Here is a 14,994-nt window from a genome sequence, read left to right on the forward strand (position 1 = left end):
GGGACTAGGTAAGACCCGGGTACCCCAGCCTGAGCGTCCCGCCTCGCCCCGCTTCCTTGGGCTGGGAGAGCATTCGCACCCCAGGGTTCTAAAGCAGGCACTGTTACACCGTGTTCCAGTCAGGCGAAGATTCCACCGTTCTGGGCCAGGGAGGCCGGGCTGTTTGCAGCTCTCACGAGTTGGTCCCGTCCCTGTCCCCTTCTCCAGCCCCTGCATAAGCAGACCCTGCCAAGAGCTTCCCACCGCCAGCGCGGACATTCATGCGGTTAGCCGCCTGCGTCCGTGATAGGATGCCGCACCCAGTACGAAAGAGTGACAGCCCAAAGCCACCAGAGCAAGGTAGGAGGACACACCAGAATTCACACATCCCAGAGAGGAGGCACCGGTCTGCAGGATCAGAGAGGACCTCTGAGAGCCAGGAACAGCTACAAGAAACGTAGCGACAAGCCCACAGGCAACGCAATTACCCGAACCCACCGCTCGAAGGTAGCTGAGCCACGATTCTCACACCAGATCGTGGGTGTCCGGGTTCTGTGCTTTCACCACTCAGAGAAGAGTCCCTGGGAGCTGTCAAAGTGAGAACCTGCCTTCAACCCTCTATTCCCAGCTTCTAGAACAAGACCTGGATCAATGAGTGCTGTGGAACCCGAGTTAGTGAGATAAAGGGGGAAGCTTGCACCGGAAGAGGGGGACGAGTTTGGAGCTGGAATGTCGGCAAAAGCAGAGGTGACAAGGACGGGAGCCAGGGACAGTGGCTGTAGGGATTTATCAAGTTCACTGCCTCCGCTTGGCCTGGGTCAAAGCCGCTGCCACGCCCTTCCCGTAGAAGAGCCCTGAGCCTCAGCTCTCCTTAGTACTGAGCCTGACACCACCACCAGCACCAGCACCACCCCCACCCTCCAGAGGAGGAGAAAACCACAGTGCCCTTGCCTCAAGGCTCGGCCTGGGGAGGCAATAGCATTCTGCCCCAAAGCCTTGGCGGGTCCGTCCCCAAGCCGCAGCAGCCCACCACAAGCTATGCTGGCCTGCTGCTATCCACTGTCCACTCCCCACCCCAGCCTCCATCCCCTAGCCCTGTGACACGATACCTTCTACAAGCTGTGGGGGAGCCCAACATACACACACACACACACACACACACACACACCCTTGAGCAGCGGGACCACTAAAATTTAAAGTGGTTCGCTGTCAGTCCTCCTCCCGCCTCGCCTCAGGGCAGTCTCTCTCTCTCTCTCTGTCTCTGTCTCTCTCTGTCTCTCTCTCTCTCTGTCTCTCTCTCCCTCCCTCCCTCCCCCCGCCCCCGTGGAGACCGCAAGAGACAAAATGTCTCTCGCCCGCCGCCCCGCCCCAGCTCAAGCTCAGCGGGAGCTGTCCATGGTGCTATTCTGCTTCAGCTAACTGAACAGGACACCCTTCCTTACCTCAGAAAGCCTGCTCCTGCCACCGTGGGAGCTGTCCACGACGACAGCCTTCCCTGTTTCAGCCTACTGCCTCCACAAGGGACTCTGTAAATTTTGGACACCTTGTACATTTTATTACCTCTCGAGGCAGAAAAGCAGCCAGACATGGGCTTGAGAAAGCTCTAACAGCCCAGCCCCCGCCTTCTCCAACCCCTTAAATTTGACGTGAGAAGTCGGGACAAAAATCCACCAATCCCTGAGCTTCCCCCAGCTAAGGTTTTTTTTTTTTTTTTTTTTTTTTTTTTTTGGTTTTTCGAGACAGGGTCTCTCTGTGTTAGCCTTGGCTGTCCTGGACTCGCTTTGTAGACCAGGCTGGCCTCGAACTCACAGCAATCCGCCTGCCTCTGCCTCCCGAGTGCTGGGATTAAAGGCGTGTGCCACCATCCCCGGCTCAGCTAAGGTTTGAAATCCCACCAATCCACTCTCTGGAAATCCTTGCCCAGAAAGCTCCGCCCCCTAGGAAACTATATAAAAGTTGTGTCTACCCAGCTCCCCTGCTCTCTCTTCCTGGAAGCAGAGCCAGCCAGCCACTCTTAGATTCGTCTCTCCAATAAATATCTTGTAAGAGATTTACTACCTGGGGTGACTCATTTGTCAGAAGAAGCAATGAAGAAGAGAAGAAGAAACAAAGGAGTGCAGCTCAAGCTCCAAGGCTCCTCGGTTCCTCAGGGTTTGGGGTAACCATCCCTGGGAGCTGCACTGTCTCTCTTGAGGAGGCTTCCTCTCAGAACTGTGAGGTGCCTGGGCGCCCGTGCTTCAGGATATCCTTGGTGAGCCACCACCACCTATCAGATACATCTCAGAATATGACCCTGTTGATGTCTTAAGAAATGTGAGTCCAGGCATGGTGGCTCCTGCCTTTAATCCCAGCACTCGGGAGACAGAGGCAGGTGAGTTTTGAGGCCAGCCTGGTCTACAAAGAGGGTCCAGACTAACCAAGGCTACTCAGGGAAACCTTGTCTGGGGGGAAAAATTAGCCTAGGGAAACTGCCATGGTGGCGCACGCCTTTAATCCCAGCACTCGGGAGGCAGAGGCAGGTGGATCTCTGTGAGTTTCGAGGCCAGCCTGGTCATAGCAAGTTTCAGGCCAGCCATGGATACATAGTGAGGCCCTGTCTCGAAGCTGAGGTGGGAGGATCGTAAGTTCAAGGCCAGTCTAAAGTATACAGCAAGACTTTCCCCAAGACAACAGAAAGCACACCAAAACAAGAACAAATTAAAAACCCAGCCAACTGAAAGAAGGTCATGGGTGAGGCAGTGGTTCCAGCACTTGAGAGACAGAGGCAGGAGGATCGCTGTGAGTTCCAGGCCAGCCTGGTCTACAGAGCAAGTTCCAGGACAACACAAAGAACCCCTGACTCAGAAAAGAAGGAAGAGGAGGAGGAAGAGGAGGGAGGAAGAGGAGGAAGAGATGGAGGAGGAAGAGGTTATGGGCCACATCTGAGTGTTCTTGTTGGAGTCATACACTGCACTGACTTCTCCTGGCAGCATGGCAAGATAATGTACATAAAGCACAGCATGCCGGAAGCACACACACATCCTGCAGGCTAGAGTCTTCATAGGGTCTTGGCCAGGCAGACATAGTTAATAGCCCTCTGAAGGCTGAGCTGACACTGCGTGGTCCAAGCTGTCATCAAACCTATTCTTTCTTTTTTCTTTTCTTTTTCTTTTTCTTTTTTTTCGAGACAGGGTTTCCCTGTGTAGCCTTGGCTGTCCTGGACTCACTCTGTAGACCAGGCTGGCCTCGAAACTCACAGAGATCCACCTGCCTCTGCCTCCCGAGTGCTGGGATTAAAGGCAGGAGCCACCATGGCAGTTTCCCTAGGCTAATTCCCCCGCCGCCAGACAAGGTTTCCCTGAGTAGCCTTGGTTGGTCTGGACCCTCTTTGTAGACCAGGCTGGCCTCAAAACTCACCTGCCTCTGTCTCCCGAGTGCTGGGATTAAAGGCGTGCATCACCACACCTGGCCGCCTTGGCGGCTTTTAATCTATATCCTTCCCCTGCCCTACACCATAACACAAGCCTGTCAACTTTTGGTGGCCCCTTCCATCAAAGGCTTGATGTGCTGTGTGCCTGTAACAAGAGCCAGACAGGTGCTGCAAGCCATAACCAAAAGGTGCTCGGTTTACAATCCATTGGTTCTAAAGAAAAGAAAGAAAACAAACCTCATGGTGGTAGCACTCCCTGCACTCGGGAGGCAGAGGCAGGTGGATCGCTGTGAGTTTGAGGCCAGCCTGGTCTACAAAGTGAGTCCAGAACAGCCAGGGCTACCTCATAACTGTTATTTAGCTACTGTTATGAATGGTAACGTTAATCTCTGATACGCAGGATATTTTATGTGTGACCTCGGTGAAAGAGTCTTCAACTCCCAAAGGGGTTTTGTGACCCACATGCTGAGAACTAATGGTTTAAAATATTGAGTTCCAAGCTAGATCCTGTCTCAATTTTAAAAACAACAAGATCTAGCCGGGCCTGGTGGTGCACACCTTTAATGCCAGCACTCGGGAGGAAGGGGCAGGTGGATCGCTGTGAGTTCCACGCCAGCCTGGTCTACAAAGCAAGTCCAGGACAGCCAAGACTATACAGAGAAACCCTGTCTCAGAGGAAAAAAATGAAACAAACAAAAAACAAAGTTCTCACCTGGCAGTGGTGGCGCGTGCCTTTAATCTCATCACTTGGGAGGCAGAAGCAGGCAGGTCCGAGTTTGAGGCCAGCCTCTCAATAGCGAGTTCCAGGACAGCCAAGGCTACACAGAGAAACTGTCTCAAAGGAAAAAAAAAAAGAAGTTCACAGCCTGATTTAGTTGATCAAAATAAGAACCTTTATAGATGTCTCTGGAGAGATGAGAAAAAGTAGGTTATAAATACACATAAATGTACAATAAAGTCCTCTCAAACAGCCTCCAGTCAGTGGAGGGGGGCAGGAGCGCAGAGACTGAGCATATCAAAGCAAATAAAAACATTGAGGCTCCATCTCCAGGCCATGATGGAGAAGGGGCAGGATCAGGCCTGAAAAACAAAACGAAAAAGAAATATTAGAAAGGAAATGGGCCCAGCACTCGGGAGGCAGAGGCAGGCCCATCGCTGCGAGTTCGAGGCCAGCCTGGTCTACAAAGCGAGTCTAGGAGAGCCAAGGCTACACATAGAAACCCTGTCTTCACCCCCCCCCAAAAAAAAAAGAAAGGAAGGAAGGAAATTGGGGGTGGGGAGAGTGGAGCTGGCTGCCGCCATGCCAAGTGCCAAAGGTATGGAGTATGGGGAACCTGGGGTGTGGCTAACCTCTCGACCGTGAATGGAGGGGGCCGGTATGACATAAATGGATCGAGAGTCTCCATCTTCGGGGTGATTTCTGTCAGCTGACGAACTGTGAAAGAAGAGACACGGGAGAGGATTCAGACCCCATGAATTTTTTTTTTCCTTCCCCCACCCCTCTCCGCACCAATCAAAGAACTACAGGTTTTCAAGTGTGAATTATGCAATGAGCACATCAGAAGAGGGTAAGAGGTTACAATCAAGATGGATCAAGCCGTCAGCCCTCACCTGAGGCCATCCCCGGCACCGTCTTGTAATCTCAGGTTGTCGAGTGAATCGGGGAGCGTGTGGACCGAAGACTCCCCGGTCCCAGACAGCAAGCGAACCCCAGTATCCTGGCCAGGGCCTCGGCGGCGCACGTAAACAAACACAAGTGAGGCGCCGGCCAAACTCGCCGCCAACAGCAGCCCCAAGGCGGGAGGCAGAAGGAAGCGCTGCGGGTCAGCCTGCCTCAGGCGTCGTGGGGCTGCGGGCACCGCGTCCGCGCCATCGGGGCTCACGGCGAACTCGCATCTCACGCCCATGTAGCCCGGCGCACAGGCGCAGACCAGACCGGAGAAGTGAGCGTAGCAACGGCCTCCGTGCGCGCAGGGCCGGGAGGCGCAGGGGTCGGTGCGTTCGCGACAGTCGCGCCCGCCGAAGCCCAGTGCGCACGAGCAACGGCGCGAGCCGCCGCCTTCCACGCACGTGCCGCCGTTGGCACAGGCGCGGCCGGCGCAGTCGTCCAGGTCGTGCTCGCAGCGCGGCCCCGCGAAGCCGGGGCGACAGCGGCAGCGCAGCGCGTGGCCCAGGTCCAGGCAGATGCCACCTGCGGGCAAGTGGTGTCAGTGACCACCAGTCACCCTCGCCCGCTCCCCCCACTTCCTGCCCCCCCCCCGCCCCAGCTCTTCTTCTCTCTCTTTGATCAGACGTTAAAAGTCTCCAGTCCAGAGCGCGTGCCTTTAATCCCAGCACTCGAGAGGCAGAGGAAGGTGGATCTCTGTGAGTTCGAGGCCAATCTGGTCTACAAAGCGAGTCTAGGACAGCCAAGACTACGCAGAGAAACCCTGTCTCAAAAACTAAAAACAAAAAAACGGTCTGAAGAGTCAGTCTGAAGAGCCCGGTCTGAAGAGCCAGCTGGCCCTCGTCCGTCCATGCCTTTTTAATTTTGGCCGGCTCTTTATTCTTAAACGTTTTCCTCCAAGAAGCTCTCTCATTTTCCCCCCTCCATTTCAGCCCAGATACACCGTGCCGTCATCACAGCCCTTATGCCTCTGAGTTCTGAGAGTGGGCAAACAGGAGCCCCTGGGGTAAGGCTGGCACTCACGAAAGGGCAGAGTCTAGTACTGTCCGGTCTATCGCTCCGACCAGAGGACACAATTAGCCCAGGCTAGCTTTGAACATGCGACCCTCTGGCCTCAACCTCCGGAGTGCTAGAATTAACTGCCCCCACACACCACTGTAAACAGTATTTCAGAATCACTGTTTCTAGTGGGTTCTTTACATCCATGGTCTTATTTAACCCTTTACTTCGCTTTGGGGTGTTTTTTTGTTTTGTTGCCTCGTTTTGTTTTGTTTGGGGGGGGGTGCTAGTTCATTATACAGTCCAGAATGGCCCTGAGGTCCTGATCCTCCTGCCCTTGCCTTCTAGAGGGCTGGGACCATAGGTCTGTGCGCTACGCCCAATGTGTCATGTAAAACCGGGTCAAATCAGGGTTCGTCCCTGCTTAGAATCTTCCTGTGGCTCCATCTCACTCAAAAAAAAGAACAAGACACCTTCTACCAGCTTCCCCGCAGGTCCCGGGGTCGGGCCCCTGTCACCGGTCTGAGCTCATTCCTCACCACTCGAGCTCAGTTCGCCCTGGCCAAGCTCCACAACCCGCTGAGCGCATTCGTCTATCAAAGCAGCTCTGAATTGGCGGAGGGGTTTGCCCTCCCTCTCAGCCATATCCTAAATTAAGGCCTAGCAGGCAGTAAATTCTCAACAAAAACCTATGAGATGAGGAATGTTCTTCCTGTTTCATAGCATGGAGTAGGCAGAGGGTCGTGTCCCCAGGACTCAGGACCACACAGGACATACAGGCAGAGGATTCCCAGGTGAGCCACGCAGAGACCCCCATCCCTACCTAATTCTATCCCCCCACCCGTCCCCAGGGCCACTCTGGCTTCCTCGCCTCACCGTTTTGACATGGCTGCAGGCTACACCGGTCCACCCTCTTCTCACAGTTAGAGCCTTGGAAACCAGGTGGGCAATGACAGACATAGGCAGAGCCGGGATCTTCGCCACCAACACACAAGCCGCCATTGAAGCAGGGTCCATCTGCGCATGTCACCCCGCTCACCTCACATCGAAGCCCGTAGAATCCCCGGGGGCAGGCACATTCAAAGGAGCCAGGGGTTTCCTGAACAGAGAGACAAGGTGGCTTTGGGCAGGAGGTTCCTTGGAGCCAAAGTCCTTCCTTCTCGTGAGCCACTGTGGGGGGTTCTTTGGCCAGCCCCCTGTCCCAGGGCACCCTGCTTTCCCCCGGAAATGCTGTTCGCACGCCCATCTACTCCACGCTGCTGTGTCTACACCTGGAATCCCCAGAGTGAGTGAGGCTGTGCTCCCACCACATCTGTGCCTACCACATAACACCTACTTGCCCTGCGCCCTCTGCCCCCCCACGCGCGCACGCGCACACACACACACACACACACACACACACGCCCACTTCCCCCATGAAAGCAATTGTAAAACACAGGATCTCTCCCCTTGGAGTCCAGGATGGCCCAGAACCCAGGATCCTCAGTGTCCCAAGTGCCAGATTACAAGAATGAGTTCATACCTACCCCTACGGTAGCTTCTTTCCCGCCCCCACTCCCACCCCCACCTAAGAACCAAACTCAGCATCTTAGGTCAACGCATCCCCCTCCCCCAGCTATGGTCCCAGCTTCCCCACTAAACTGTGTTAGGGACTAAACTGTGGGCTTCTCAAACGTGAAGAAAGCGCTGGACTCCTGAGCCATGACCCCCCAAGCCCTCCCTGGTGGACTCTGGGCACGTGTTCTATCACTGAGCCACACCCCCAGCTCCTTATTGGAGGATTCTAGGCACGCCCTCTGCAGAGCCAGTTTCCCCGTCCCCACCCCCATCCCCCAGCTCCTCACTGGTAAACTCTAGGCAAGGGCTGATAGCCCTGAGCCCCCCTTTCCCAGGCTCTCTCTGTAACTTGAGACTCACCCAATCTGTCAGTGTCGGAAGACCCTGGATTCGGCCCTCCCAGCATCCCCCTTCCCAGCATCCTTCTTCCCAGCATCCTCCTTCCCAGCTCTGTTCCTTGGCTCCCTCTCTGTTGGCTAGGCCTTGGCCCAGTCCGCAGGAAGCTGTCTGTTGCCTTTGCCCTCCACACTGGCCTGATCTCAAATCTTCAACTCCCAGAAGCCCCCTCGGGACTCCGTTATTGCCTCACACACACCTTCCGACTCCGCCCACTTGCTTTTTACCCTTCAATACCCTTCCCGTATCCTAATCCCACTTTAAGGCCCAAGATGCTGGCAGGACAAGCTTGCCTCCAGGAAGGCTTTCCAGGTAGCCAGCCGCCGCCCCGCCCCCAACTTCCTCCCAGGCCGCCGTGTCCCCGAATCAAGACAGGGGGGTTGCTGGAACTCACAGAGGAAAGTTCTAATTAGATCAGCCATGGTGACACACACCTGTAGTCCTAGTACTTGAGCAGGCCGACAGGAAAGTTAGGAGCTCTAGGCCAGCCCGAGTTACTCAGAGTTCCAGCCAGGGTTATACAACCAGAACCTAACTCAAAGGAAGCGGTGCGGGGGGTGCCTTTGCGGGACTGAGTAGCACACCCCTTTCGTGCCGGGTGCTCATGAGGTCTAGATATATCTCTGTGAGTTCAAGAGCAGCCTGGTCTACACATAGTGAGCTCAAGTCTAGCGAGGGCTACACAGTAGGGACCCTGGGGGTGGGGGTGAGGGTGGGGGCACTTGGGAGATGGCTCAGTAAGTAACCGATCTCTGAGCAAACGTGAGCTCAGAGTCCCAGCACCCAGGTGAAGGCAGGCTTGGTGGTGTACACCTAGCCAGCTCTATCTACGCTCAGGGAGAGTCTCCGTCTCAAAAAAAAAAAAAAAAAAAAAAAAAAAGTAAATGAGCCGGGCGTGGTGGTGCACGCCTTTAATCCCAGCACTCGGGAGGCAGAGGCAGGCGGATCGCTGTGAGTTCAAGGCCAGCCTGGTCTACAAAGCGAGTCCAGGACAGCCAAGGCTACACAGAGAAACCCTGTCTCGAAAAACCAAAAAACAAAACAAAACAAAAAACAAGTAAATGTTGAGCGATAAAGACACCGGTGTCTACATCTGGTCTCCACATGGGTGCACACACGCGCACGCATGCACACGCACACGCACGCACACAGTTGTAATCGAGATGAGGTTGAAGAGAGATACTGACACTGCAGCTGCCTCCATTGGCACATGGGTTCCCATCACAGGGCCCAGGCCCGGGTGAAAGGCATCCAGGGCTGGGAGGTCCTGGGACCTTGGAGTTCAGGCAACTGCTGGTGGCGACAGGGACCGTGCAGAGAGGTCCAGTCCAGCCCTCTAGGCAGTGACATTCAGCGGGCTCTTCACAGTAGCCGTGCTCGAGGCTGCAACCGGCTCGACAAACGGCTGCAGGAGGCAGAGGATAGGCAGAGAGAACAGCCGTGAATACTAGAGCAGGCTGGGACCCAGGCCCGCCCCCCGCCCCGTTCCCTGACGGAGATCGATGAGATGTGGTAGGGGACTGGGACCCGCGCTTAAGCAAGAAGGGCGGGGGAGAGTGGGCCATGCGTAGGGACTCACGCGGGGCTTCGCACTCGGCTAGGAATGGAGCGCAGGGGCGCAGTCCCGGGCCACAACGCGAGGGGGCGCTGCGTGAGCGGCACAGGCGAGCGCAGGCCGCCCCGACGGCGGGCGGCTCGCAGCGCGCGCGGTAGGAGAAGTGTAGCTCCCACTCTCCTGCGCGCTGCACATCGCGGGCCCACGGGCCCCCAGCTGCCAGGCGTCTGCGGCCGGCCACTCGTGCTAGCAGGTTCCAGGCGGGCCCTGAGAGGGCAGATATGGAAGGCACTGGGATTCAGGGCATCCCCACGTAGAAAGATAAAGGGTAGAAGTCCTCCTTAGCGAGCCTGCCTGCCCCCTCCCGCTAATGCACCCAGGGACTTGCATGTCACGCTTCGGTTGGTGTCACAACAACAGGTTTCTCAGAAACCAAATTACTCATGTATGTGCCCCAAGATTTTTGAATATTAAAATAGGAGATTTCTAATAGCCTGTAAAATCTGTGGACCGGGTCTACGGAGATGAGGTCATAGCGCCCCCGCAAGGCCGTCCTACGCGGAGTGCCTCCGCTCACTCCAGTAATGGCAGTTGAAGCCTCAAAAAGAGCAAAGGGTGGATGGCCAAGCCAAGAAGAGACAAGCCCAAAATGGTGGCTCATGCTCTTAAGCGCAGCACTCAGGAGACTGAGGCAGGAGGATTGTTGTGAATTCATACAGGAAGTTCTGCTCTATCACAAAGAATAAGATAAAATAAATGGATTTTTGGAGCATTTCCTATGTCTCATTTTTGGATCAGAGATGCCCGATCCGTACCAGGACATGGTCTCTACGTTGCTGCCATCAGGACTTTTTAAAATATATTTTATTAGCCAGGCCAGGCGTGGTGGTGGCGCGCGCCTTTAATCCCAGCACTCGGGAGGCAGAGGCAGGAGGATCGCCGTGAGTCCGAGGCCAGCCTGGTCTACAAAGTGAGTCCAGGACAGCCAAGGCTACACAGAGAGACCCTGTCTCGAAAAAAACAAAAAAAACCAAAAAAACAAACAAACAAAAAAAAAAATATATATATATATAATATGTGTGTTTTTACCTGCAGGCATGTAGGTAGCACAGGAAAGAAAAGCATAGAAAGAACGAATAGGGTGTTCTAGAACTAGAGTCTTGGATGTGAGCCAGACGTGGGTGCAAGGAACTGAACCTGGTCCCTCACAGAGCAAACAAGCACTCCCAACTGCTGAGTCCTCCCTCGGGACTCTTCCATACCCAAATTGTCCACAGACGGAGAGCCGTTCGCCCAGCAGCACATCTGAGCCATTAGCCTAGCAGCACATCCCAGGAGCTATGATGACATCACAGGTCGAGGAGTCTCATGAATGCTCCTCCACCTTTAGAGACAGCCCCTGTGTCTGTCCTGAACCCCAAGCTGCCCCTGCCTACCAAAGCTCCAAGACCGAAGACACTCACCTCCAGCATGCTCGCCCAGCTGCTCTCTCCAGGTCTCAATGATGAGGGAGAAGGTGCCCTTGGTGGATGGAGAAGGGAAAGGGGGGAAGAATGGAAGCCTGTGGTCAGGGAAGCTCATTAAAGGCCAGGGCATAGCACACACGCCTGGAATCCCAGCACTTGGGAGGCAGAGGGGGAGGCAGAGGCAGGCGGATCTCTGCGTGTTCGAGGCCAGCCTGGTATACAAAGTGTGTCCAGGACAGCCAATGCTACACAGAGAAACCCTGTCTCAAAAAACAGAGGGAGAAGGTGAGAGAGACGGGGGGGGGGGGGGGGGGGGGGGGGGAGAGACAGAAGGGGGGGGGGACACAGACGGGGGGGGGGGGGGGAGACAGAGAGAGAGAGAAAGAACACATTCCCAAAGGGAGCTGCCTGGGGAGCCAGGAACATTTTGGCCTTTTTCCAGATACCTTTTGAGTCCCTCAAAAGAGACCCTTGTGCCAGGTGTGTTTGCCCATACCTGTAATCCCAGCACCCAGGAGGCTGAGGTAGGAGGCTCACAAAGATGAGCAGGTCAGTTTGGGGTACCAAGAGCCAGTCTAAAAAGAAACATGCCTGGGGGTCCCCACCTCACCCACCTCACAGCTGAGGAAATTAAGTATGGAAAAAGAGTCCTCAAGAGCAGGGCGTGGTGGCACACGCCTTTAATCCCAGCCCTCGGCAGAGGCAGGCAGATCGCTGTGAGTTCGAGGCCAGCCTGGTCTACAAAGTGAGTCCAGGACAGCCAAGGCTACACAGAGAAACCCTGTCTTTAAAAAAAAAAAAAAAAAAAAAAAAGAGTCCTTAAAGATGTCTAAATTTCAAACACAGCCCTTCTCCTCTCAGCCCTACAGGGCACAGGGATGGGCACGAGGACTCTGAAAGTGACCCGATGGGGCGCGTACCGCAGAGGTTGAACTATAAGGAGTGAGCAGGGCACTGCAATAAAGCCCTTGGGAGGAGCCCCAGGTACAAAGAGATCTGGAAATAAAGACAAAGACCCCAGACCCAGCTTTGCTAATTGCACACCTGTAATTCTAGCACTTGAGAGGTTGGATATGTGTGTCGGGGGGGGGGGGGTGGAGGGAGGAGGGTCAGGAATTCAAGAGCAGACTCAGCCGCATGGTGAGTCCAAAGACAGCCAGTCCTGTCTCTAAAAACAAACAAACAAACAAAAAAAAGTATACCCAAAATCTAGAAAACCATAGTTCAGTTCCTGGGCCCCACATGGCGAAAGGACAGGACTGACATGACTCCCACAAATTGTCCTCTGACAGCCACATGTGACTGTAGTGCTAGCTTGTGCGCCCCCCACTACATACAGACATACATACATACACACGCAAACAAAACGACAAAAAGACGAGAAGCCCAGTTTTTAGACATCCCCAAAGAGGGGACCTGAGTGTGTGTGGGGGGGTGGGTGTCTGAGAATGTGGGTTCAGGGATAGTTAAGGCTCTGGAACACAGGAAGGTATCAGGAGCTGGGGCACAGAAGGAAGTGGGGGTCTGGCTATCAGGGTTGCGCTCACCGGCCAGGCGTCGCGGAAGGGCACACGTACAAAGCCGTTGGGCAGCGACAGGGCAGCCGCGGGCGCTCCAGGCTGCTCAGTGTAGATGGGGCCGCGCGTGCTCAGCGCCGCGCCCAGGGCGCACAGGGACTCGGCGGCCTCCTGGGAGACTCCCGGCTTCAGGCAGACCCTGAAGAAGAGGCGGCAAGGGCCTCTGGCGTCGCAGGGGGACCGTGGGGTCCCGGGGCCTGGGCCTGGCCCGAAAGATAGGATCTGCAGCTCGAAGACACCGGCTGGCAGTGCCTGGGACGGAGAGGGCTAGGGTTAGGGGACCTAGGCGGCTGTCTGTCTGTCCCATGAACCTTCCTAGGAGCCCGACCCCATGCGTCCATCTCCTCTCTGTATCCCGAGGCTGACCTGAGGAAGGAGGAGGACCAGGATCAGCATCTGGGGTAGCGGAGACACCTGCACGGAGACCATTGCTTTGGGGGACAGGATGAAGGGGGTAGTCGCAGCTGCTAGTTTCCTGAGCCTTATATCTGAGGGGGACGCCCCGCCCCCTCAGCCAGCCTCCTGACTCCTGGGGACCGAGGGAGAGAAGGTCGCAGGGGAAAGGGGACACTCACTGTAACTCTATGTGAGGTTCCTCCTGCGTGTGATTGTATGCGTCGGTCCGCAGGTGACAGGGGTTAATAAACTCAGTGTTAATTGGCAAGGTCTACTGGAAGACAAACTGACTTTGTGCGGGGGAGGGGGGTTAATTATGTGCCTCAACCTGTGTGGACAGTTAAACGCAGTTGCGAGGTTGTCAAGAACTCTGAGATTCCGTGTGTACAGGAGTGGGAGAAACGCAGGGCAGGTGGCTTTATTGTTGTGGCCGTGTGTGCCTTCCTCTCTCTCGTGTAAGCACTTCTGTGAGCTCCTGTCCACTGTCGTGGACCTATATGAGCCTGTGCGTTCTGTGTTTGCGTCCCCAGCTGGTTGCGTGTGGGGTTTACAAAGAAGTGTGTGTGTGTGTGTGTGTGTGTGTGTGTGTGTGTGTGTGTGTGTGTGTGTGTGTGTTTGGGAGGCCCAAAAGATGAGGCGGTGAGGGAACACGATGAAGATCCTGGGTTCTTTGTGCGCCCCTGTGTGTGTTTGCGGAAGGCCTCCCGCGTGCATGCATGCGTGTTTCCCCTTCTTAAAACAAAGCCTCCCTCCCCAGACCCAGCGTCGCCTTCAGACGCCAGGCCCGGGGCACCGCCTGGGAAGGGGCCTCCCAGCTGCATGTATTTGTCGCCATCTGCCGGGCGGCCGCGCCCCGCCCCCTCGGGGCCGCAGCTGGGACTCCCATTTGGACTCCAGAAGGTGTGAGGGGCAAACGGGCAGGAAATTAGTCCTCAGACACCAGAGGCCGGCTCTCCGCCCCAGATGAATGTAGCCGCCCACCCCACCCCTGTGGTGTGTGGGGGCTGGGGGAGCCCCTTCGTGTTCCAGGATCCAGACAAGTAAAGCCACTTAGGCGCAGGTGTCCAGTCTCAGGTCATAGTGTGTTGGTGTCCGGTACTGCGCAAGGCTGCTTAAATAGAGGAAATCCCCAGTAAGTAATGTTAGCACTCAGAACTTACGTCCTCGTTTGTCTTGTAGAGTGGAGGCAGCTCCAGAACAGCTCGGTAACTGTTCATAGGAAAGGAGCCGCGGGTGGACATGGTGGGGCCGACCTGTAGTCCCAGCGCGGCAGAGGCAGGACAAGCAGGAAAAATCTTTCTCAAAGACAACACACACACACACACACACACACACACACACACACACACACACACACACACACACACACACACACACACCACAGAGCCCTGCCACAGCAGGTTTTGTCTAACTCACAAGGCTGTGGGTATAGTCAGTCCCCAGCACTGTAAGCTCAACCACAGGCAAGATGGTGTTTCCAGAACTCTGCCTGCGCTACTAATGAAGCAAACATTAAGGAATCTCTCAAGGCTTCTTAGGGCTTTTCCTTTTGTTTTTGTTTGTTTGTTTCCTTTTGTTTTGTTGTTGTTTTGGGGGTTTTATTTTTGTTTTTTGTTGTGGTTTTGTGTGTGTGTGTGTGTTTTTAAGACAGGGTTTCTTTTGTAGCCCTGGCTGTCCTGGACTTGGAGACCAGGCTGGCCTTGAGATCCAAGGGCCTCTGCCTCTGCCACCACGCCTGGCTGGGCTTTCCTTATATACAGAAACAGAGGCCATGCTGAGGTGCCATGTGAGCTAAGGTCTGGAGCAGGAGAAAGACTCTGGGGAAGAACACACCGTGACCAGCCAGTGCAAAGGCCGTGGGCAACCATGCTTACACACTCAGCCGTCCTGCCAGTGTTCCCTCTCAGTTCATTCTGCATTCTGCTCCGACACACCTTCCCAAGAGGCCTTCTAGATGATTCCATCTAATCTACAGCATCTGCTGGTGGGTCACC

The 14,994-nt window shown here is 55.2% G+C and overlaps 1 protein-coding gene across 1 annotated transcript; it reads right to left on the minus strand.

Annotated features, from left to right (window-relative positions):
- Nucleotides 1-4,462: 4,462 nt before the first annotated feature.
- On the minus strand, nt 4,463-13,033 carry Dll3 (delta like canonical Notch ligand 3). The gene is made up of 9 exons (XM_051162039.1): nt 12,971-13,033; nt 12,575-12,856; nt 11,025-11,082; nt 9,586-9,828; nt 9,194-9,411; nt 6,930-7,152; nt 5,000-5,579; nt 4,739-4,823; nt 4,463-4,468 (listed from the first exon to the last, which is right to left on the minus strand). Exons 1-9 carry the CDS (start codon nt 13,031-13,033, stop codon nt 4,463-4,465), a joined length of 1,758 nt encoding a protein of 585 aa, XP_051017996.1.
- Between the last annotated feature and the right edge of the window lie 1,961 nt (nt 13,034-14,994).

Source organism: Acomys russatus, chromosome 19 (assembly GCF_903995435.1).
Source record: "Acomys russatus chromosome 19, mAcoRus1.1, whole genome shotgun sequence".
NCBI lineage: Eukaryota > Metazoa > Chordata > Mammalia > Rodentia > Muridae > Acomys > Acomys russatus.

Excerpts from the sequence above, each read along its gene's own strand:
- Dll3 (XM_051162039.1), bottom strand. The coding sequence starts at position 13,033 with ATGGTCTCCGTGCAGGTGTCTCCGCTACCCCAGATGCTGATCCTGGTC. Across the intron at positions 9,829-11,024 it reads GCTGGGCGAGCATGCTGGAG|GGCCCGCCTGGAACCTGCTA; the intron begins GTGAGTGTCTTC and ends CTGCCCTCTCAG. Across the intron at positions 4,824-4,999 it reads GGTGCCGGGGATGGCCTCAG|TTCGTCAGCTGACAGAAATC; the intron begins GTGAGGGCTGAC and ends CTTCTTTCACAG.